General features: G+C 44.2%; 1 protein-coding gene across 3 annotated transcripts in view; it reads right to left on the minus strand.

Annotated features, from left to right (window-relative positions):
- CEP78 (centrosomal protein 78) overlaps positions 1–25413 on the minus strand; it is an 85481-nt gene that overhangs the window by 13467 nt on the left and 46601 nt on the right. For all 3 annotated transcript variants that reach the window (XM_044273819.1, XM_044273816.1, XM_044273827.1), the window contains 4 exons: positions 13893–14025; positions 13068–13098; positions 7803–7949; positions 6392–6469 (listed from right to left, as the gene is read on the minus strand). In XM_044273819.1, the coding sequence (XP_044129754.1) occupies positions 6392–6469; positions 7803–7949; positions 13068–13098; positions 13893–14025 (389 nt within the window). The remainder of the gene's footprint in view (positions 1–6391; positions 6470–7802; positions 7950–13067; positions 13099–13892; positions 14026–25413) is intronic.

The following is a 25413-nucleotide window of genomic DNA, read 5'->3' on the forward strand; positions in this document are numbered from 1 at the left end:
AATAATTGTTATTGTCTGCCCCACAAATTAAATCGGAATAAGGGTCCATTCACACGTCCGTAGTGTATTGCGGATCCGCAATACACCCGGCCGGCACCCCCCATAGAACTGCCTTTTGCGGACAAGATTAGGACATGTTCTATTTTTTGCAGGGCCGTGGATCGGAAGTTCGGGGCCGTGGCATGGAAATGCGGATGCGGACAGCACACTGTGTGCTGTCCGCATCTTTTCTGTCCCCATAGAGAATGAATAGGTCCGCACCCGTTCCGCAAAATTGCGGAACGGATGCGGACCCATTTGCGGACGTGTGAATGGAGCCTATATGTTAGCTTTCTTAAATATATATCTCAACAACTTTTCTTCACCAGAAACACAAGAGTTTTGTATAGGTTTCCTAGTATGACTAAAAATACAACACTTCTGCCAACTTTACATCATTTTGACAGGCTCCAGAATTTGCTCAAGATGCGCATGTTGGAGTAAGAAATGCCACTTTTAGTCCAATCATTTTCAAAATATATGCCGGTTTTTAATATTATGAATCCTAAAATGCTAGTCAAGCATGTTTTAAACCTAATATAATTGTGTTTCCCTGTTAAATAAAATCTTCATCTGTAAAAAGCAAGCCAACTATTATAAAGTGACACTTTTTTTAAATCAGATTCTTTTTATTTAAGATTTTCCAATTTAACAACAGACAGAACACTGTCCCCCACTGTCCCCCCCAGTCCCCCTCCCCCCAACATATCCCATGGGACAAGAGCAAGTGTACATCATCGCATCATAATATCCGACAAATCATTGCCTTAGTTTTACATATCACATTACTGTAACTCAGAATCGTGCAGTTGTGAACAATGTGTTACGTTCTAGAGGAGTATGTGGACATACAAAAGTATACAAAAGATCCTCCTTTTTTCCTGAGACCCTTAAAGTTAGTTATCCTACGTACTTTCAAGTATTCTCTCCGCCCCCCTCTTTCCACTCATTCCTATACATCCCTCCCTCATTCACTCACTCCCTCTCTCATTCCTTTACATCTGTAGATTGTAGTGTTGAATCCATAGTGACCATATCTTTTCAAACTTTTTTAAACAGTTCCTTTTCTGGTATACATAGTTCTCCAAACTAATCAGCACGTGTATTCTTTTTTCCAGTTCTCCCCTTGATGGCGGTTGTCTACTTAACCAGTGAAATGCTATTACTTTCCTAGCCTGACACAATACTCTAATGACAGCCAATCTTTTCTCAGGCAGTGAATATGGTATATTCACACATCCTAACATACATTCCGTCACTTTCATACTGAGTTCAACATCAAAAACAGTTTTCACCAATTCACCTACCCCAACCCAATATCTCCTCAGCCTAGGGCAATTCCACATCAAGTGAATGAGATCTGCGTTCGCTACATCGCACCTCGGGCAGCAATCGTCACTCCTGTACCCCATTCTTTTCATCAGGACCGGAGTTTTGTATACTCTGTGTAGTAACAAGAGTTGAGATACCCTTTGAGCCTCACTAACCGCAACCTGAGTAAAATCCTCTAGGACAGTATCCCATTGTTCCTCCGTTAAGTCAGGGGCATCCCTCTTCCATTTATCATACAGCTGAAATTGTTGCTTCTTAAATTGCGCTTCCATAAGACATAAGATATCACTCCTTTTGTACCTCCACTAGATTTCACCAGGTCTATTACCAAATTTTTCTGCGCAGGGCAGACCGCTATCACCTGGTCCTGAGCACGTAACGCGTGTCTAAGTTGCAGATATAAATAGAATTGGGACTTCTGCAGCCCAAACTCCTGCTGCAGGCTAGAGAATTCTTTAAGTACATTATTATCAAACAATTGACCCATATATTTCAGTCCTAAAGTATTCCATACCTTTACCCCACTAACCTTGTTTACTTCAGTATACATAAAATTCGGACATATAGGAGTGACATCTGAGTAGCCTTGAATACCTATGATTTCTTTGGCCTTCCACCATGTGTTGTGAATGGAATGAAGTGCCTTGAATGCATTACCCTTTGCATGAAAAGTACCCTCCTCCAGAGCAGACTTCAGGTTTTGACAGCCCACGAGAGACTGAATAATTTTGCTGGCTGTACCCAAGTCATCCGTCGACTCCCATCCTCTCATATGCTGCAATTGTGCCGCCAGATAATACATCCTTGGATCAGGAACCCCCAAACCTCCCCCTGTCTTTGGCCTGCACAGAGTTTCCAATTTAATGCGGGGGGTACCAGATAAGGTCCCTGAATATTGCATTAACTACATAGAAGATCCTAAGAGGAAGCCATACAGGGGCATTATGTAGCACATAGAGAAGTTGTGGCATCAGTATCAGTTTTATCAGTTTCGTCCTGCCTATGATTGATAGTGTTAGTTTTGTCCAAGCATTAACCTTCTGTCTAAACTTCTGTAACAGCGGGGTAATGTTCAATTTCTCAAACTCTAGCTCACTGCGTGAAACCTGAATACCCAGATATTTGAAAGAGTGGACAACCTGTAAACCCTCCACACATGAACTGGTGTTAGTGACATCTACCTTCAATGGCATCAGCACTGACTTAGTCCAGTTGATGCAGAGGCCTGACATTTTCCCAAACCCATTGATCACTTCCATTGCCACCGGGAGAGACCCCCTCCAATTATCCATAAATAATAACAAATCATCGGCATATAGTGCCACTTTCTCCTCTAATGAACCATATGTGAAGCCTTTTATCCCCACCGACGATCTTATAGCTTCCGCTAGAGGCTCAATGGCTATCGCAAATAGCAGAGGTGACAGAGGACACCCCTGCCTCGTTCCCCTATGGAGTGTGAAGCTATCTGACAATATTGCCATTTACCCTAATCCTAGCTGATGGTTTATTATATAAGAGCTGGATCCACCCTATAAATGACTGGCCAAACCCTAACTTCTTTAATATCTTCCACAAGTATCTCCATTCTACGCTATCAAAGGCTTTGGCCGCATCTAGAGATGCGACCGCCGCCTCCGAAGCTTGTCTCTGGATATTTAGGTATAAGCGCCTCATATTGACCGCCGTAGACATATTTGGCATAAAGCCAGCCTGATCAGGGTGAATAAGAGAAGCTATAACCGAGTTCAAACGGTTCGCTAGAACTTTTGCCAGTATTTTAATGTCTACCTGAAGTAATGTGATTGGCCTATATGATTCAGCCTCCAAAATATCTTTACCCGGCTTCGGGAGAACCACAATTGTTGCCTCAGTCATACTAGAAGGTAGTCTTTTCCTTGTCATTGCCTCCTTAAAAACCTCCAATAATTGGGGTAGCATAACTGAGGCAAAACGTCTGTAAATCTCCACCGGCAAGCCATCTCCACCCGGGGCTTTATTATTAGACATACTGGACAGTGCCAATTCCATCTCAGTGATCGTTATAGGGGAGTCTAACTTAACACGCTGATCTGAAGTGAGTGTAGGCATACGCAATCCCTCAAGGAAGAAGTCCATGTCTTCATCAGAAGCGGATAAACGAGACACATACAGATCGGAGTAGAATCCCCTCATAATCTCCAGTATTCGCTCCTGAGCAGTACATAGATCTCCAGCTGAATCCCTGAGAGTTGCTATATAATTAGACGGACGCTGAGCCCTTGAGATCAAAGAAAGCATCCTTCCTGTCCTTTCTCCTTCCTCATAATACATTTGTTTTTGGAAGAACTGCTTGTTCCTAGCATTAAGTAATAGCCTATCATTCAGCTCTTTCTGTGCCCCCTTCCATAATTCTCTATGCCTATCAATTGGTTCATTTATATACAGGTCCTTCTCAAAAAATTAGCATATTGTGATAAAGTTCATTATTTTCTGTAATGTACTGATAAACATTAGACTTTCATATATTTTAGATTCATTACACACCAACTGAAGTAGTTCAAGCCTTTTATTGTTTTAATATTGATGATTTTGGCATACAGCTCATGAAAACCCAAAATTCCTATCTAAAAAAATTAGCATATCATGAAAAGGTTCTCTAAACGAGCTATTAACCTAATCACCTGAATCAACTAATTAACTCTAAACACCTGCAAAAGATTCCTGAGGCTTTTAAAAACTCCCAGCCTGGTTCATTACTCAAAACCGCAATCATGGGTAAGACTGCCGACCTGACTGCTGTCCAGAAGGCCATCATTGACACCCTCAAGCAAGAGGGTAAGACACAGAAAGAAATTTCTGAACGAATAGGCTGTTCCCAGAGTGCTGTATCAAGGCACCTCAGTGGGAAGTCTGTGGGAAGGAAAAAGTGTGGCAGAAAACGCTGCACAACGAGAAGAGGTGACCGGACCCTGAGGAAGATTGTGGAGAAGGACCGATTCCAGACCTTGGGGGACCTGCGGAAGCAGTGGACTGAGTCTGGAGTAGAAACATCCAGAGCCACCGTGTACAGGCGTGTGCAGGAAATGGGCTACAGGTGCCGCATTCCCCAGGTCAAGCCACTTTTGAACCAGAAACAGCGGCAGAAGCGCCTGACCTGGGCTACAGAGAAGCAGCACTGGACTGTTGCATGTCATTCAGAAATCAAGGTGCCAGAGTCTGGAGGAAGACTGGGGAGAGGGAAATGCCAAAATGCCTGAAGTCCAGTGTCAAGTACCCACAGTCAGTGATGGTCTGGGGTGCCATGTCAGCTGCTGGTGTTGGTCCACTGTGTTTTATCAAGGGCAGGGTCAATGCAGCTAGCTATCAGGAGATTTTGGAGCACTTCATGCTTCCATCTGCTGAAAAGCTTTATGGAGATGAAGATTTCATTTTTCAGCACGACCTGGCACCTGCTCACAGTGCCAAAACCACTGGTAAATGGTTTACTGACCATGGTATTACTGTGCTCAATTGGCCTGCCAACTCTCCTGACCTGAGCCCCATAGAGAATCTGTGGGATATTGGGAAGAGAAAGTTGAGAGACGCAAGACCCAACACTCTGGATGAGCTTAAGGCCGCTATCGAAGCATTCTGGGCCTCCATAACACCTCAGCAGTGCCACAGGCTGATTGCCTCCATGCCACGCCGCATTGAAGCAGTCATTTCTGCAAAAGGATTCCCGACCAAGTATTGAGTGCAGAACTGAACATAATTATTTGAAGGTTGACTTTTTTTGTATTAAAAACACTTTTCTTTTATTGGTCGGATGAAATATGCTAATTCTTTTAGATTTGGGTTTTCATGAGCTGTATGCCAAAATCATCAATATTAAAACAATAAAAGGCTTGAACTACTTCAGTTGGTGTGTAATGAATCTAAAATATATGAAAGTCTAATGTTTATCAGTACATTACAGAAAATAATGAACTTTATCACAATATGCTAATTTTTTTTAGAAGGACCTGTAGTTAGCTTCCGCTGCCTCCACTGCACGCGTTAAAGCCTGCACCTTAGCTCTAGTTTCAATAAAGTGACACTTAAAGGAAACCTGTCACATTGAACAAGGTGTCCGAGCTGCAGGCAGCATTTTATAGGAGCAGATTGTTATATAGTTTTGTGGAAAAAGATTCGGAAAAGCTTGTTTTTCATTGATCTAAATTTCTGCTCATTCGGGGATTTGACATCATGGAGGCGATCCTATCTGTGACTGACAGCCTTTCCTCTATGACTGTGTATACAGAGATAGCTGTCAATCACTGATAGGACTGCCCCCTTGACTTCACAGCCCAGAATGAGCAGGAATTTAAATGAATGAAATACAAGTTATACTGAAACTTTTCCCACAATATATATCAATCTGCTCAGCTCCTCCTGCTCTATATCGTGCTGCCTGCAGCTCAAACACAATATTTAAAGTGACAGGCTACCTTTAAGGCAAACTGTGTTACACCCAGTGTAGGGCCTGTGAGGACAACGCATGGCAGAGCAATTTTGCTCTCCTCTCTCCTATCCCAGGCCAAAAACAAAATACAAAAAAACATTTCGAGACATGCACAACATACACCAGTGTTCCTGCCCTTTCTATTTAAAAAGCCATCTCAGTCTACCAACTTTAGGGTCCATTCACACGTCCGCAAAATGGGTCCGCATCCGTTCAGAAATTTTGCGGAACAGGTGCGGACACATCCATGTTCAATGGGGCCGGAATGTGCTGTCCGCATCCGCATTTGAGGATTCGCACTTCCGGATATTCAGGCATTTTCTATGAGAGTGCCGGCGATGTGCGGTCCTCAAAATGCAGAACGCACATTGCCGGTGTCCGTGTTTTGTGGATCCTCAATTTGCGGATCTGCAAAACACATACGGACGTGTGAATGGACCCTTACCATTTGATTTAGGTTATAATGACAGGAGATGGACAAAGTAAAACCACTGTGCATGTACTCTTGTGTGTATGGGGATTAAAGTTCTAACTGGATTAAATGCATTACTTGATTACCTCCATTATCCTGTCATCAGCTCTTAATCTTGTTTTTCTTTCCTGCTCCAACCTCAGCTGGCATTCCTGAAATGCAACCTGTCAACCAGAGAGGTAACACTTTAGACAGTGCTTACAGTATATTAGTAAGGCACTTCTCACAGTCAAGTACTTCTCACAGTCAAGTCACATCTTGTACTTGACCTATTGTGACAACTGCAAGCCAGAATAAATCATTACGTGAATAACAGCACAGCAGAAAAAAAAGCACATTCCTGTCCAGATTAAAGGGGGTTCTCCTCCTTTTTCTTACTGATGATCTATCCTTTGGACAGGTCATCAGCTGTTTGTGAAGGCAGCGGTGCTTCTTGCAGGCCAGTGTCGTCACGACTCTGTCACACGGTCTGGGCGCAGCTCAGCCCCATTCACTTGGCCCAGCCCACGCCACAATCATGACGTCACTGGCCTGGGGGAAGCAGTGAGAAGGCTGCAGTGCTACTGTGAGCACGGCTGCCTTTTCAATCAGCTGATCGGCGGGGGTCCCAGGTGTCGGACCCCCGCTGATTGGATAGGTCATCAGCATCCAAAGAATAGATTATCAGTAAGAAAAGGTCAGAGAACCCCTTGAAAGTAGGCATGATGCATTTATTCTGCTGCAAAAAGATATTCTGGGTGGAAAAGCTTAAATTTTTTGATGCACCAGCGGTGGAACGAACACCTGTCTCAAGAATGGGACCCCGTCTCGCACTACTGTCAGTCTCTCTCCGTTATGCGCATGCATCAGCATGAGAAGAGGCCCCATTTTCGAGACAGCAGCGGGTTCAGACACCATGCATATGACTGTATCTGTTTAATGGTCTGCAAATCGCGGATCCGGAAAAAAAGGATACCAGCTGTGCACACATCCCTCCCTATGTGGAAAATGCTTATTCTTGGCTGCAAAACTGACAAAAATAGGACATGTTCTATCTCTTTTGTGGGGCAGTGGAATGGACATACAGATGCAGAAGGCACGCGGTGTGCTGTCTGTGTTCTGTGCAGCACCATTGACCTAAATGGGCCCGCAGCCAATCTGCAAAAAATGCTGATGAGATGCGGAACAAAAACACTGTTGTGTGCATGGGGCCTTAGTCAGCACATTCTTTAAAATGACATATGTGCGCGTCGCCGTGGCTGAAAATACTAAAATACGAAAATAAAAAATGCAAACAGCAATGCTATGTTCACTATATAAATGCATAAGTGGGACTTAGCAAATACATCTTGATCGAAATTATCTGTGTAAGGGGAACTCCTTAGAATAGGAAACGACTCTGTATGATACTCTCCTTGTGCCAACAGGCCTCAAATGAATTCAGGTTCCGCATATATATTGCACTAATAAAGCCTGTGGGAAAGATGGGTTTGTTAACAGTGCACGAGCCCATGTTACCTGCAGGCGCTTGTAGTCCGTTGTGCTGCTTTTCATGTGAAGGCCACACACAACAGGTTCTTCAATAATGAGGTCTGATGAACTCTCGGATTCATCACTGTCTGTAGAGCTCCCGCTGTGCATCAAGACATTTAATGGGGTTCCTTTCTAATGACAAAAATTTATGTTGTGAGTATTCACTCACACATGATAAAATAAAGAAACTTTGTAGGTGGTCTGTTATAAAAGAAAAGGTCATTGATCTCTACTTAAGATTCATAAAAATAAAAAGACAACTTTCAACTTTTAGTAGCCCAATAACAATGGCTACTTGTGTCTCACGGCAAGTTATAATAAATCAGATAGCATACAAATAAGAATAAAATAAAAAAATAAAATAAACACTAAAAATAAAATAAACACTGCCTACCAGTAGCCCGAACTACTCCTGTGGGAATAAAGACATAGGCAATGCATTTATAATGATCAAAATTAGAGATGAGTGAATTTCAGGTTATGAAATTCAGTCACGCTTTGTTTACTGGTAAACGGTAAATTGCATTATAAATTCCGTTACCATGGACCATAACGCAATTCTATGACGGAATGCATAACGGAATGCCTTCAGAGGCATTCCGTCATAATGGAAGTCCATGGGCTGCAAAACGGACCCGTCCCGTTTCCGTTATGCAGGAGAAGACTGCCCTGCATAATGGAAACGGGAAAGATCTGTTTTGCAGCCCATAGACTTCTATTATGATGGAATCCATAACACAATTCACCTTTTACCGGTAAACAAAGCGTAAACGAATTTCAAAATATGTATTAATCTCCAAAGAGGAAAGATATAGAAAAAAGGCACAAGTACTAAAGGCTAGGAAAACCACCAACCCCATCATGTCCTCTAGCAAAACACACGAATAAACAGTGACAATGCTAGCCCAAAGGAAACTATATGGGAACCTACAAATATGTAAAGCAGAAACAAAATATATAAAAGGCTCACAACACAATTGACAGTGGGGTGGGGAGTTACAGGGAAGATATCTTTCTACAATCGAAGTGAGCTCAACTAGGGAACTTAGATGACTCTGAAGGATTCCCAAGGCTGCCAGGCAATAAAAGCTTCAGAGCAATTATACTATTCTGCAATCAGTTCCTTTATTCTCATCATATGAAGTAATTCAGAGACCCACTCACCGAGAAAGGGAAGTACCCTAGACCTCCAGTGCCATGGGATTACCATTGTAGCTGCTATCAAGAAATATCTCAACAGGTGTGTAAAATGAGACATAAATGGTCAGAACCCGCTCCCAGAAAATTCTTATGGGCAGGGTCCTCTCCCCCTCTCTACGAATTTGCTAAAGGGGCTCTCTCACTTCAGCAAGTGGCATTTATCATGTAGAGAAAAATAATATAAGGCACTTACTAATGTACTGTGATTGTCCATATTGCCTCCTTTGCTGGCTGGATTCATTTTTCCATTACATTATACACTGCTCGTATTTATGGTTACAACCACCCTGCAATCCATCAGTGGTGGTTGTGCTTGTATCGGAAAAGCCACCAGCCTATGTGTGCTACCATGGTCCCTGCCACCAAATAGGCCAGCGCTTTTTCCTATAGTGTGCAAGCACGGCCACAGCTGAAGGATTACAGGAGAGTCGTAACCATGGAAACAAGCAGTGTATAATGTGATGGAAAAATGAATCCAGCCAAAGGAAGCAATGTGGACAATCACAATACATTAGAAAGTGTCTTGTATTAACTTTAGCTACATGATAAATGCCACTTGGTGAAGTGAGACAACCCCTGTAACCCCTTAATGAACAATGATGTACTGTGTACGTCATGATGTGGTGTTAGTTACTGCATCTTGACGTACACAGTAAGTCATGAGATCAAAGTACACTTGCAAACGGGTGTCACGGACAGCAGAGCTTCCCGGGCACCCGGCGGGGACCAATCAGCGTGTTCCTTGCCTTTAAATCGCTGCAATTGGTCAGTTAGATTTGACTGACCAATGGCAGCGTTCAGCACCGCAGCTCCGAGCAGCTCAGTGAGTGTAGAGATGATCTGGGCTGCGCTACTGTGTTGATCACTCCCCCTTCCCCCCTCCCACCAGGTGCTGCTCTGCTGTGCAGCATCCCGGTGGTTACCATGGCAACTGGACGCCTTATACAGGCATCCATGCTTGCCATAGTATGTAAGCCTGACAGGCTCCTGACAGAGGCAGGAGCCTGATCAGGCTTACTGTGAAAGAAAATACACTGCAGTAAACACACTGCATATACACACATTTATAATTCGGTAAAAATGAAGAAGAAAAAAAAATACTCTAAACATGACCTAACATTTCAGGTGAACACCAGGAAAAAAAAAAAACTGTGCAAAAAAACTGCAGTTTGAAAAAGGCTCAGGCTTGAGCAGAAACTAGTCACTGATGATGCTATTATGCCTTGAATAAACGTCTCTTCATATCATCAAGAAAGTGAGTGCTGGTCCTTATACGCTATATATGAAGTACAATGTGTCATGAGAAAACAATCTCAGAATGGCTTGGATAGGTAAAAGTGTTCCAAAACTATTACCACAAAGTGATACATGTCAGATTTTCAAAAATAAGCCTGGTCACGAAGGAGCAAAATTGCCCTGTCATTAAGGGGTTAATAGTTTATTTTATTTTTTAATTGTATTAGTATTTTTTAGGTTATGTATGTGTAACCCTCTCGATATACAGCACCGTGGAATTAAAGGCACTTCAAAATAAATAATCATTAAAGTGTAACTGTCATATTTTGTATTTATTTGCTAGTTTATTAGAGCTAGGCATGTATACCTGAGTTACTCTGTCAATGATTGCGTGTAATTACCTTATAATAACAGCTTTCATTAATGTCTCCTGTCCCTTTCCACTGGTCCCTTAAAAGACCGTTGCTATGGCTCATCTGTCTCTGGCTAGGAAGGCAGAGGGGCGGTCCTTCACACTGCATGCCTGCACTAGGCTTCAGAGTGAGGAGGCGTGTCTCTCAGTAATCCAATCTGATTGGATGGCAGGAAGCTGCTGGCTACAGCAAGGTTGTATGTGACCTGAGGGAATGCAGTTTTGGCCTCAGAGAACTGGCAGAGGGGCCATCTTGAGAAGGTCCTCATATTGTAGAGGTTAAAACAGCTGTAACTAAGGTAACAAAAAAAAATCAAAGAAAACAGTGGTATGTGAAGAAACTAAAGATTGCTTAATGCATAATGCTGCTGCAGCAGTAACATATGTTGAAATTGATCTTTTGATAAAAACATGATGGTTACACTTTAAATGTGGGGATATTCCCACCAAATATGACTGGGATGCCAAAGAGATACCATAAGACGGAACAAGCCTATCCTCTTGATAGATCTTCTGTATCTGATTGGTGGGTGTCTGACATCCGGGACCCGCACCGATCAGCCGTTTGAGAAGGCACTCCTGTGAGTGCTGCAACCTTCTTGCAGCTTTGCCTAGGCCAGTGAAGACACAATCATCTGTCATTTGGCCTAAGAGCAGCTCATCCCCATAGAAATGAATAGGGCTAAGCTGTGAAACCAAGCACAGCCGCTGTACAATGTACGGCACTGTGCTTGGCGAGCACGGAGAAGGCCGGGGAACTCACAGGAACGTGCCTTCTCAAGCAGTTGATCGGCGGGGGTCCTGGGTGTCAGACCTTCATCTATCAAATACTGATGGCCTATCCAGAGGACACAGTGGTTTTGCCCTAACCACAGCTTGTGCCACACAGACACAGAGCAATAATGTATTAGCATACAGTAGTTTTGGAATACATTATAAGTATAAAATCATTTTGTAAAAAGAATAAAAGTGGAATTAAAAAATTTTATTAAAAAATATGTCTTATCATTGGTTCAGGCTGCTCTTCTATCATCCCTCTGCACATAAAGTGGGAGAATTTTCATAACTGGTGTAATGTAAAACTGGCTTAGTTTCCCACACCGAATAATCATATTCCACCATTGATTTTCCAAACAAGAGTTGAAAAGTGAAAGGTGGTTGGCGATTGGTTGCTATGGGCAAGTTTTGATAAATCTTCCCCACTGAAATGAATGAAGCTACCACGCCATTAAAAACAGGCAAAGGGGAACTGCATCTATCAGATGTTTATAGAATAGGCCGTAAATGTCCAAGATACCCCTTTAATCTAAAAGGTAATTCTGTTAATTGTCTTAATATTTTATTTATCTGAAGGCACATGTCTAAAATACATTCTATATGTACTGCACGACTCTTTACCTGTGTCACCAATACTATACATGACAAAACTCCTGTCTGCTACACAGAAGGCGATTCATTTGTTTCTGCCAGTTCTTTTTATACAAGCATGTTTATCTTATACTAGTGAGATCCTCTCACAAGCAGTGTATTCTGTGGTGGTGCTGCCCTCTGGTGGAGAACAACAATGTTATCATCAAATCCTTGATGGATACTAGAAAGAGTTTAAGAATGGAGTTGTGAACATGTTTGTAAGGCCTCATGCACACGACCGCTGTGTGTTTTGCAGTCCACAAACCGCAGATCCGCAAAACACGGATGGCGTCCGTGTGCATTTCGCAATTTTGCAGAACGGCACAGACAGCCTTTAATATAACTGCCTATTATTTTCCGCGAAACGCGGACAAGAATAGGACAGGTTATATTTTTTTTGGCAGACCACGGAACGGAGCAACGGATGCGGACAGCACATGGAGTGCTGTCTGCATCTGTTGCGGCCCCATTGAATGGCCGTGTGTATGAGGCCTAAGGCTGGATTCACTGTGCTGTAGCTAGTCTGCTACACAGCCTAGCTTCCTAATTTTTAACTACAAATTGCTACGGTCTTGCGATGTGGCTTTTAGGTTGGGTGTTTTTTTAGATTTTAAATACTTATTTTTAACATGTTTCAACTGTGAAAACCAAGCCAACAGCCACATTGCTAAATTGTGGACATTTGTGGCAGTAATTGCCCACAGAGCACAGTACCGCTATGTGTACACCCAAGCTACACTAAGCCATGCTGAGGTGACCTGGGAAAAATAGCCCAATCCACTTCATGACAACTGACACCCTATAGATGTGGTGGTCAAACAAATAGCGTCCCTACAAGCCTTAGATTAGGAAACAAAGTAATAGTATGTAGGTGCTGCAATATCTCCTATATATTAAACAGCTGATACAAGAAGGAAGGCTGGTGCGACAAAGACTCACAAATAAAAAGTTTGTCACCCAAGTGTATGCAAACAGATAAGCCAATACTTTACCTGCTCAGGAGTAGAGACTACCGAAATTTCTCTGGGGAAGAAAACAAAACAAATTAAGCAAAAAAGAAAAAGAAAAAGAAAAAGAAAAGACAGCACATGATGGCCAAAAAAAAAAAAGAGAGAAAGGCGGGCACCACTTCAATGAGCCGACTGCACAATGAGATCAAAGACAACACATTTAAACAGCAATACACAAATCCATGGAGTACAAGATCTTCTAAATCCTCATCCATGGCAGTCACACCTGATACATTGCTAAATAATACAAAACCCACAAAACCCTCTGACTGCAGCTTCCTCGGGGGGAAGTGAAGGCATATCCTAGCGATGGGCTTTATTTTTATAAGATGGGAATAATCCTTTAAATCAAGCATGCTTAACCTGCAGCCCTCCGGCTGTTGCAAAACTACAATTCCCAGCATGCCCGAACAGCCTACATCTATCAGCTTACAGCAGGGTATTGTGGGAGTTGTAGTTTTACAACAGCTGGAGGGCCACAGGTTGAGCATGCCTGCTTTATATAATGCCAAGGTCACATATTAACATATTACAAAGGCAGCACTTACCATATGTTGTCATGTCGATAATAGACAGGCCAATCCTATTGTTTTCCTACTGCTATCTCCCTCCCTCCAAAATTGTAACCTGGCTAGCTTTACATAAGCGATGGAGCTGAAGGCAAGCTTAGTGTATGACACGGGAGTTTCCCTTGTGACATAGGCATCAGCTGGTTATGGTTCTGCCACGCTCCTCTTTTCTTCTACAGGGCCCACTACGCTCTTTATACCGCATAGCACATAGTTATATATTGTGATTTTACAGTACCTGTGTCTGTTGGCTCTCTCTGCAGTTCTCCATGGGAGGAAATCTTTCTCTCCTGGCGTCTTTGGTTCAGGGGCATAGAGTTCCTTAGATGTACATTTTCTTCTAGAAACAAATGTCTTCTTAGTTGCCAAACCTGTGGAAAATATCAAAAGTAAGAAAACTTTACGATTTCTCTATTGCCATTTAGACTTGCCATAAGAGTTACAAAATTGTCACAGAAAATGAATGTAGAACGTCTTGCAGCACTACGTGAGAAGATACACTATGGCATTAAAGGGGCTGTGCAGTTTCCGATATTGGTGATCTCTCCTCAGGATGGGTCATCAATATCTAACACTGCACAACCACTTTCATTCAAACAATGTATAGGTTTTCAAACTAAAATGAATGAATTGTAGCACCAGAAGCACTGAAAATTTAAAGGGCTTGTCCAATAGTTAAAACAAAAATTACTATACTCTACATCAGGGGTGCATAACCTATTTTGGTCTGAGGGCCACATTGTGATTAATATTTAGTTTATACGTTGATGCATTCATATAGCTATACCACACAGGAGCAGATGGAGCAGTGATTATGAACGGTTCCTTCCCAATAACCGCCTGCTCACCAGTTGAGGTGACGAGCTTCATTTACCTTGCTACTCCCATCTCTCATCCTCATACCCATTCATTGTTTCTGGACTGTACTGCATGACAGATCATTTCACTCAATCGGCAGCACACTTACCGTACATAGGCCGATTATCAGGAACAAGCATTCATAGTAACGTTCGTACCGACAATCAGGCTGTGTAAACCCGCCATTGAATTGCCAATTAATTCATACTACAATTTCCATGCAACACTGCATGTTTTGAATGGCACAGAGGCCTACTAAAAAGATAGAATAATAATCATGAAAAATACGAGAAAGTTCTTCATGACAGGATTGGGAGTACAAATATATGCAGTGTATTTATGTATCCTGCTCACAATAAACAGAACTAGGTTTACATACCAGTAACAGTTAAATAACATACTGCACAATACAGTACTACATAAATGTTAATTAGCAATTAGTAATTAGTAAAATCAACTTTAGGACTGCAAATGCAAAAGAAACTAGGTGTTGATTTCAGCAACGTTTTAGTTAAAGGGAACCTGTCATCACCTTAAGGCCCCTTTCACACGGGCGAGTTTTCCGTGCGGGTGCGATGCGTGCGGTGAACGCACTGCACCCGCACTGAATCCTGACCCATTCATTTCTATGGGACAGTGCACACGAGCGGTGATTTTCACGCATCACTTGTGCGTTGCGTGAAAATCGCAGCATGCTCCTCTTTGTGCGTTTTTCACGTAACGCAGGCCCTATAGAAATGAATGGGGTTGCGTGAAAATCGCATGCATCCGCAAGCAAGTGCGGATGCGGTGCGATTTTCACGCATGGGTTCTAGGTGACAGTCTATTCACTGTATTATTTTCCCTTATAACATGGTTATAAGGGAAAATAATAGCATTCTGAATACAGAATGCTTAGTATAATAGTGCTGGAAGGGTTAAAAATAATAAAAAAGTTAACTCACCTTCTCCTCTTGTTAGCGTAGATGCCGGTCTGTTCTTTAGCTGTGGCTAAAGGACCTTTGATGACGTCAGATCACATGCTCCATCACCACGGTGATGGACCATGTGATTGGAGCATGTGATCTGACGTCACCTCAGGTCATTCAGTCCACAGCTAAAGAACAGACCGGGATCTACGGTAACAAGAGGAGAAGGTGAGTTAACTTTTTTTATTATTTTTAACCCTTCCAGCACTATTATACTAAGCATTCTGTAGTCAGAATGCTATTATTTTCCCTTATAACCATGTTATAAGGGAAAATAATACAATCTTCAGAACATCAATCCCAAGCCCGAACTTCTGTGAAGAAGTTCGGGTCTGGGTACCAAACATGCGCGACTTTTCTCACGCGAGTGCAAAACGCATGACAATGTTTTGCACTCGCGCGGAAAAATCGTGCATTTTCCCGCAACGCACCCGCCTCTTATCCGGGCAAAAAACATGACGCCCGTGTGAAAGAGGCCTAAGGCCCCTTTCACACGAGCGAGTTTTCCACGCGGGTGCAATGCGTGATGTGAACGCATTGCACCCGCACTGAATCCTGACCCATTCATTTGAATGGGTCTGTGCACATGAGCGTTGTTTTTCACGCATCAGTTCTGCGTTGCGTGAAAATCGCAGCATGTTCTATATTCTGTGTTTTTCACGCAGCCCTGGCCCCATAGAAGTGAATGGGGCTGCGTGAAAAACGCATTACATCCGCAAGCAAGTGCGAGTGCAATGCGTTTTTCACTGATGGTTGCTAAGAGATGTTGTTTGTAAACCTTCAGTTTTTTATCATGCGCGTGAAAAACGCATCAAAACACATTACACCCGCGCAGAAAAAACTGAACAACTGAACTCAATCGCAGATCAAACTGACTGAACTTGCTTGCAAAATGGTGCGAGTTTCACTGAACGCACCCTGAACGCATCCGGACCTAATCCGCAACGCCCGTGTGAAAGAGGCCTTATGCTGCCCATACTAACATCAGTATAAAGTAGAGACAGGTGAGCTGATTTCAGCGGTTTGTCATTTATAAGTTAAAAGTAAGTGGTTGCCGAGAACCAACATCACAACCATTGCAGACTGGGCCTGGAAAAGAGTCACGGACACCTGAGAAGAGTCGTGGTTATTCATGTATTCCTGCTCTCCTGCCCACCTGCTGATGACTGACAGTCTTCTACCTAGTTGTCTCCCTTTCTATCTAGGAGAGAACTGCAAACCATCAGCAGATGGGTGAGAGTGCAAGAAATTATAAATAACCATGACTCCTCTCAAGTAGATCTGACTCTTCTCAAGGCCTGGGCCAGGGGTCGAGTGGAGGGGGAACGCATGGGAACGGCGTTCCTGCACTTTTTTCATGGCAGGAACGCCGTTCCCTTTCAGCCTCAAGCCAGGAGAACACGGCTGAATCAGATTCACAGGGGGAGACGGAGCGCACTGTGCAGGGCAGGTTAAGGGAGGAGGGGCGGCTTCAGTTGAGAGGAAGCTGTCTGTGCGGTGCCGCTGCCTGCGACTCCTCTCATGGCGCCCTGCCCCCTAATGACATCATCTCCTTCACTACAAGATCATTTAGAATGTCTTTTAGAAAAGTTTGTCCTGGGATTCGAACTCACGACCTCTACACATCAGAGCCATGAAAGCCATCTAGGTAAATGCTTAAAAACCTCATTTACCCTCACAGCCATGAAAGCCATCTAGGTAAATGCTTAAAAAAAAAAAAAAATATAAGACTTCTAATTGTACCTAGTGTACTGATATCTAGTGTACAACCATACACATGACAGCTGCCCACTGTGTATGGATGTAGCAGAGCTGGGTGTGTTGGGGCAGCTGTCATGTGTATGGTTGTACACTAGGTATCAGTACACTAGGTATAAGTAGAAGTCTTATTTTTTTTTTTTTAAACAGCTACCTTGACAGCTTTTATGGCTGTGAGGGTAAATGCCTTGCCTCTGATGTGTAGAGGTCATGAGTTCGAATCCCAGGACAAACTTTTCTAAAAGTGTTTTTTTTTTTTTATAAGACTTCTACTGATACCTAGTTTACTGATACCAAGTGTACAACCATACACATGACAGCTGCCCACTGTGTATGGATGTAGCAGGGCTGGGTGTGTTGGGGCAGCTGTCATGTGTATGGTTGTACACTAGGTATCAGTACACTAGGTATAAGTAGAAGTCTTAGTTTTTTTTTTTTAAGCAACTACCTCAACAGCTTTTATGGCTGTGAGGGTAAATGCCTTGCCTGTAATGTGTAGAGGTCATGAGTTCGAATCCCAGGACAAACTTTTCTAAAAGTGTTTTTTTTTTTTTATAAGACTTCTACTGATACCTAGTTTACTGATACCAAGTGTACAACCATACACATGACAGCTGCCCACTGTGTATGGATGTAGCAGAGCTGGGTGTGTTGGGGCAGCTGTCATGTGTATGGTTGTACACTAGGTATCAGTACACTAGGTATAAGTAGAAGTCTTAGTTTTTTTTTTTTAAGCAACTACCTCAACAGCTTTTATGGCTGTGAGGGTAAATGCCTTGCCTGTAATGTGTAGAGGTCATGAGTTCGAATCCCAGGACAAACTAAAAGTGTTTTTTTTTCTTTTTCTGATACTTCTACTGATACCTTGTGTACTGATACCTAGTGTACAACCATACACATGACAGCTGCCCCAACACACCCAGCTCTGCTACATCCATACACAGTGGGCAAAGTTACCTACAGTAGAAGTCTTATATATATTTTTTTTTAAGTAGCAAGCTAGACAGCTTTCATAGCTGTGAGGGCATATGCCTTGCTTCTGCTGTGTAGAGGTCATGAGATCGAATCCCAGGACAAACTTTTCTAAAAGTGCTATTTTTTTAATTTATTTTTTAGTCCGCAGCGACACAAATTACAGCATGCTAGATTTTCTGTGCTTTTTTATTTTTTGGAGGGGGGGGGGGGGGGGTTGCAGTGGATCTTGGGTGAGTTCCCACACTTTTTTTCCCAGGACTTGACCCCTGGCCTGGGCTACAATGTTTATGATGCTGGTTCTCGGCAACCACTTACTTTTAGCTGATGTGTGACACATCGCTGACATCAGCATGTCTGTCACTATTTTATACTGCCCTCAGTGAGGTCAGCATAAAGTTGATGACAGGTTCACTTTAACCACCTCCCGACCGCCTAACGCGCCGATGCGTCCGGGAGGTGGTTGATTTGTTCCTCCTGGACGCATCGGCGCGTCATGTCGCGAGACGCGAGATTACGTCACAGCCGGCCCGCGCATGCGCATCGCGGGCCGGCATTTCGCAGCAGAGTATTTCGTCAGCAGCCTGCCGGCCACGATCATTGGCTGGCAGGTTGCTGATTTTAAAAAAAAAACCAATCAGCAGCCATTTAACCCATCATATTAGTAAATATGATGGGGTTATATGGCTGCTGTGCTCCTCTGCTCCTTCTTTTGGTCGGTTGGTTCCAGCAGAGGAGCACACATCACTGTGAGTACCCACTACACCACACTTAGCCCCCAGATCACCCCTATTAACCCTTTGATCACCCCCTTCTTGCCCCTGTCAATCACTAGTGAAAGGAAAAAAGTGATCAGTGCAAACTCACTTTTTTTTCCCACTGGTATTGACCGTTAGGTTTCAGTATAGTTTAGGCCCCTTGGTTAGGTAGTTTAGGGATCGGTTAGCTCCCAGCCCACCGCACCGCAGTCCGTTATTCGCTGATTAGCGTATCGCTAATCAGCATTTGTACTTTTATAGTATCTGGAAGTGATCAAAACTGATCACGGTCAGATCTATAATTGTATTTGTGTCACTTTAGTTCTCCCTCCACCCAAAACGCAGTGTTTGCCCGATCAGGCCTGTTTTGATATTTTTTATCAACCGCAGCGGCCTCCGGTACTTCGCTAGCCTCCCCTTTGTAAGACAGGCTTGCTTTTTTTTTTCTTGGGTAGTCTCAGGGAATACCCCTAAATTTAGTTGCCCACATGTCAAACAGGGGGTATTCCTCTGAAGAGGCCTACAGGCTTCTGACCCAGTCGGATGAGGAGTGGGAACCCTCATCTGATGAATCCAGCGGGTCAGAATACGAACCTGTAGAAAGCAGTGGCTCTCTGACCCAAAGTTCGGACGAGGAGGCTGAGGTCCCTGATAGCAGCAGGCGTACCCGGCCCCGTGTCGCTAGACCGCAGGTTGCGCAGGATCCGCTTCAAGAGCAGCAGAGTGGGGCTGGTGCTGTCGGATTACGTGGTGAGGCATACACCAGCAGCCCAGCCCTTCCTGGACCTAGTACCAGCACTGCCGTAGAACATGGTGAAGTAGCGAGCACCAGAAGGGCAGTTGAAGCTGGTACGGTGGCACGTGCAGTAGTGACCCCGTCGCAGCCACCGCAAAGACGTGCCCGTAGAGCCCCTAGAATCCCAGAGGTGCTGGCAAACCCTGATTGGCAGTCCCCAACTTCAGCCGCACCTGTAGTTCCCCCTTTCACCGCCCAGTCTGGAGTTCGGGTTGAGACAGCTCAGATCGGTTCGGCCCTGGGATTTTTTGAGCTGTTCTTGACTGCGGAGCTCTTAGACTTAGTTGTGGCAGAGACAAACCGGTATGCCACACAATTTATAACCGCTAACCCGGGAAGCTTTTATGCCCAGCCTTTCCGGTGGAAACCAGTCCAAGTTTCCGAAATTAAAACTTTTTTGGGCCGCCTCCTCAACATGGGTCTAACTAAAAAGCATGAATTGCGGTCATATTGGTCCACGAACCCGATTCATCACATGCCCATGTTCTCTGCTGCTATGTCCAGGACACGATTTGAGACCATCCTGCGTTTCCTGCACTTTAGTGATAACAGCACCTCCCGTCCCAGAGGCCACCCTGCTTTTGACCGGCTCCACAAAATTCGGCCCCTCATAGACCATTTCAACCTGAAATTTGCAGATATATATACCCCAGAGCAAAACATCTGCGTAGACGAGTCCCTTATACATTTTACCGGGCGCCTTGGCTTCAAACAATACATCCCAAGCAAGCGCGCCCGGTATGGGGTCAAATTGTATAAGCTCTGTGAAAGGGCCACAGGCTATACACACAAATTTCGTGTCTATGAGGGAAAAGATCAGACCCTGGAGCCGGTCAGTTGCCCTGACTACCTGGGGAGCAGTGGGAAGATAGTCTGGGACTTGGTGTCACCCTTATTCGGCAAGGGGTACCATCTTTCTGTGGACAATTTTTACACAAGTGTGGCCCTCTTTAGGCATTTGTTTCTAGAACGGATTGGCGCCTGTGGTACCGCGCGAACTAGTCGCGCGGGCTTCCCCCAACGGCTCGTTAGCACCCGTCTTGCAAGGGGGCAGAGGGCCGCACTGTGTAACGAAGAACTGCTCGCGGTGAAATGGAGAGACAAGCGTGACGTTTACATTCTCTCCTCCATTCACGCAGACACGACAATACAAATTGAGCGAGCAACCCGTGTCATTGAAAAGCCCCTCTCAGTCCACGACTATAACCTTCACATGGGAGGGGTGGACTTCAATGACCAGATGTTGTCTCCGTATTTAGTTTCCCGCAGAACCAGACGCTGGTATAAGAAGGTGTCTGTATATTTAATTCAATTGGCTCTGTATAATAGTTTTGTTCTCTACAGTAAGGCTGGGAGAACTGGATCCTTCCTCAAATTTCAGGAAGAGATCATCGAGAACCTCCTGTATCCAGGAGGTTCCGTGGCCCCATCCACCAGTGTAGTTAGCAGTCTACACGAGCGACATTTCCCCAATGTCGTTGCTGGTACCTCAACCCACCCGTCACCCCGAAAAAGATGTCGTGTCTGTAGCAGGAGTGGAATAAGGCGTGACACCCGCTATTTCTGTCCTGACTGTCCTGACCACCCTGCCCTATGCTTAGGGGAGTGTTTCCGAAAGTACCACACACAGGTACACCTAGCATAGGGATCACATCTCACCAGGATAGGCACACAGGGCTATTAGGGCCCATTCACTCACTGCTGCTGCAAACGTCTCCTTTCACATGGGACAAAGTGCATAACGCACTTCGCCACATCTTTGGACGATTTGCGCTTTGCACATTGACCCATGGGGAAGGAGAGGTTTGTTCTATAAAGGTAAAAAAAAAAAAAAAACACCAGTAAGCAAACACGTTAATGTTTAGTTCAAAAAGTTAAAGTTTACATGTTCTGTTCCAAAGTTAATAAAATTATTGCGTTGTGGCCTGGTTTTTTCTTTCTTTTTTTACCTTCCAGGTGGACCAACCGATCTACTAGCTGCAGCACCGATGTGCATTCTGACAGAAGCATTGCGCTGCTGTCAGATTACACGCAAGTCGATGTATGCGGCGCTGCAAGACGAGATTTTCTCCTCTGCAGTGACAGATACGTTTGCCAAGGCATACGAGCTGAGGAGGAGGAGGCGGCGTTCCTATGCTTTGGCAAACACTTTGTATATATATATATATATATATATATATATATATATATATATATATATATATATATATATATATATATAAAAAAAAAAAAAAAAAAAAAAATCCCGGCAATGATTTATTCATCCACATCGATTGATGCGAATGGAGAAATCTGGTTTGCCAGGGCATACGAGCTAAGTGGGTATGGATGTTGGGCGGAGCTCCTATGTCCTGGCAGACGCCTTTCCCCTCCTTTTTTTTTTTTTTTGGCAGAGATTTTTTCATCCACATTGATCGATGCGAATGAAGAAATCTGTGCCGTTCATTTTTTTCTTTCAGCCCAGAGGCTGAACGGAAAAAAAAATCTCATTACCTGTATGCTCAATATAAGGCCTCATGCACACGACAGTTTTTTTTCACGGTCCGCAAAAACGGGGTCCGTGATCCGTGACCTTTTTTTCGTCCGTGGGTCTTCCTTGATTTTTGGAGGATCCACGGACATGAAAAAAAAAGTCGTTTTGGCGTCCGCCTGGCCGTGCGGAGCCAAACGGATCCGTCCTGAATTACAATGCAAGTCAATGGGGACGGATCCGTTTGACGTTGACACAATATTGTGCAATTGCAAACGGATCCGTCCCCATTGACTTTCAATGTAAAGTCAGGAGTCCCTTTACTTTCACACTTGTGTTCATAATGCAGACGGTGGCTCCGTTCAGAACGGATCCGTCTGCATTATATTGTTAAAACATTTCTAAGTGTGAAAATAGCCTCAGACGGATCCATCCAGACTTTACATTGAAAGTCAATGGGGGACGGATCCGTTTGAAAATTGAGCCACAGTGTGTCATCTTCAAACGGATCCGTCCCCATTGACTTACATTATAAGTCTGGACGGATCCGCTTGCCTCCGCACGGCCAGGCGGACACCCGAACGTAACTTTAAGCGTCCCCATCACCATGGGAACGCCTCTACGTTAGAATATACTGTCGGATATGAGCTACATCGTGAAACTCATTTCCGACAGTATATTCTAACACAGAGGCGTTCCCATGGTGATGGGGACGCTTTAGGTTAGAATATACTGAAAAACTGTGTACATGACTGCCCCCTGCTGCCTGGCAGCACCCGATCTCATACAGGGGGCCGTGATCAGCACAATTAACTCCTCAGGTGCCGCACCATACTTACCTGCTTGCTGCTGCGATGTCTGTGACCGGCCGGGAGCTCCACCTACTGGTAAGTGAAAGGTCTGTGCGGCGCATTGCTAAAGAACTGTCCCTTACCAGTAGGAGGAGCTCCCGGCCGGTCACAGACATCGCAGCAGCAAGCAGGTAAGTATGAATCTTCTACTGTTGTACTATTGCTAAGTAAACATGGCAACCAGGGCTGCAGTAGCTTCCTGGTTGCCATGGTTACCGATCGGAGCCCCAGCGATTAAACTGGGACTCCGATCGGAACTCCGCTGCCACCAATGATGGGGGGGGGGGGGGAATGGGAGGCCGCACACTGCCACCAATGGTTGTTACTACTATAGAGAGAGGGGGGGCCGATGGTGGGCGCACACTGTGCCACCAACGATTTTTAACTATAGAGGGAGGAAGGGGGGGGGGCGATGGTGGGCGCACACTGTGCCACCAACGATATTCAAACTGGGGAGGGGGGGGGGGGGGGGTCTGCCCCCTGCTGCCTGGCAGCCCTGATCTCTTACAGGGGAATATGATAGTACAATTAACCCCTTTAGGTGCCGCACCTGAAGGGGTTAATTGTGCCATCATATCCCCCTGTAAGAGATCGGGTGGTGCCAGGCAGCAGGGGGCAGTCTTGTACAAAGTTTGCAGTGTATTCTAACTAGAAGCGTCCCCATCACCATGGGAACGCTTCTGTGTTAGAATATACTGTCGGAAAGGAGTTTTCACGAAGTGAAAACTTAGATCAGAAAAAGCTTTTATGCAGACGGATCTTCGGATCCGTCTGTATGAAAGCAACCTACGGCCACGGATCACGGACACGGATGCCAATCTTGTATGCATCCGTGTTCTTTCACGGACCCATTGACTTGAATGGGTCCGTGAACCGTTGTCCGTCAAAAAAATAGGACAGGTCATATTTTTTTGACGGACAGGATACACGGATCACGGCCTCGGCTGCAAAACAGTGCATTTTCCGATTTCTCCACGGACCCATTGAAAGTCAATGGGTCCGCGAAAAAAAACGGAAAACGGCACAACGGCCACGGATGCACACAACGGTCGTGTGCATGAGGCCTAAGGAGAATAGCAGAAACTCCTAATGCTGGCCATACATGTAATGATTGCGGAGACCCTCAAATGCCAGGGCAGTACAAACACCCCACAACTGACCCCATTTTGGAAAGAAGACACCCCAAGGTATTCGCTGAGGGGCATATTGAGTCCATGAAAGATTTACATTTTTGTCCTAAGTTAGCGGAACGTGAGACTTTGTGAGAAAAAAACAAAAACAAAAAATCAATTTACGCTAACTTATGCGAAAAAAAAAAAATTCTATGAACTTGCCATGCCCCTCATTGGATACCTTGGGGTGTCTTCTTTCCAAAGTGGGGTCACATGTGGGGTATTTATACTGCCCTGGCTTTTTAGGGGCCCTAAAGCGTGAGAAGAAGTCTGGGATCCAAATGTCTAAAAATGCCCTCCTAAAAGGAATTTGGGCCCCTTTGCCCACCTTGGCAGCAAAAAAGTGTGACACATCTGGTATCGCCGTACTCAGGAGAAGTTGGGGAATGTGTTTTGGGGTGTCATTTTACATATACCCATGCTGGGTGAGAAAAATATCTTGGTCAAATGCCAACTTTGTATAAAAAAAATGGGAAAAGTTGTCTTTTGCCAAGATATTTCTCTCACCCAGCATGGGTATATGTAAAATGACACCCCAAACCACATTCCCCAACTTCTCCTGAGTACGGCGATACCAGATATGTGACACTTTTTTGATGCCAAGGTGGGCAAAGGGGCACATATTCCAAAGTGCACCTTTCGGATTTCACCGGTCATTTTTTACAGATTTTGATTGCAAAGTACTTCTCACACATATGGGCCCCTAAATTGCCAGGGCAGTATAACTACGCCACAAGTGACCCCATTTTGGAAAGAAGACACCCCAAGGTATTCCGTGAGGGGCATGGTGAGTTCCTAGAATTTTTTATTTTTTGTCGCAAGTTAGTGGAATATGAGACTTTGTAAGAAAAAAAAAATAATAAAAAATCATTATCATTTTCCGCTAACTTGTGACAAAAAATAAAAAGTTCTATGAACTCACTATGCCCATCAGCGAATACCTTAGGGTGTCTACTTTCTGAAATGGGGTCATTTGTGGGGTTTTTCTACTGTTTGGGCATTGTAGAACCTCAGGAATCATGACAGGTGCTCAGAAAGTCAGAGCTGCTTCAAAAAGCGGAAATTCACATTTTTGTACCATAGTTTGTAAACGCTATAACTTTTACCCAAACCATTTTTTTTTTTGCCCAAACATTTTTTTTTTATCAAAGACATG

The sequence above is a fragment of the Bufo gargarizans genome, chromosome 1, assembly GCF_014858855.1.
Source record: "Bufo gargarizans isolate SCDJY-AF-19 chromosome 1, ASM1485885v1, whole genome shotgun sequence".
NCBI lineage: Eukaryota > Metazoa > Chordata > Amphibia > Anura > Bufonidae > Bufo > Bufo gargarizans.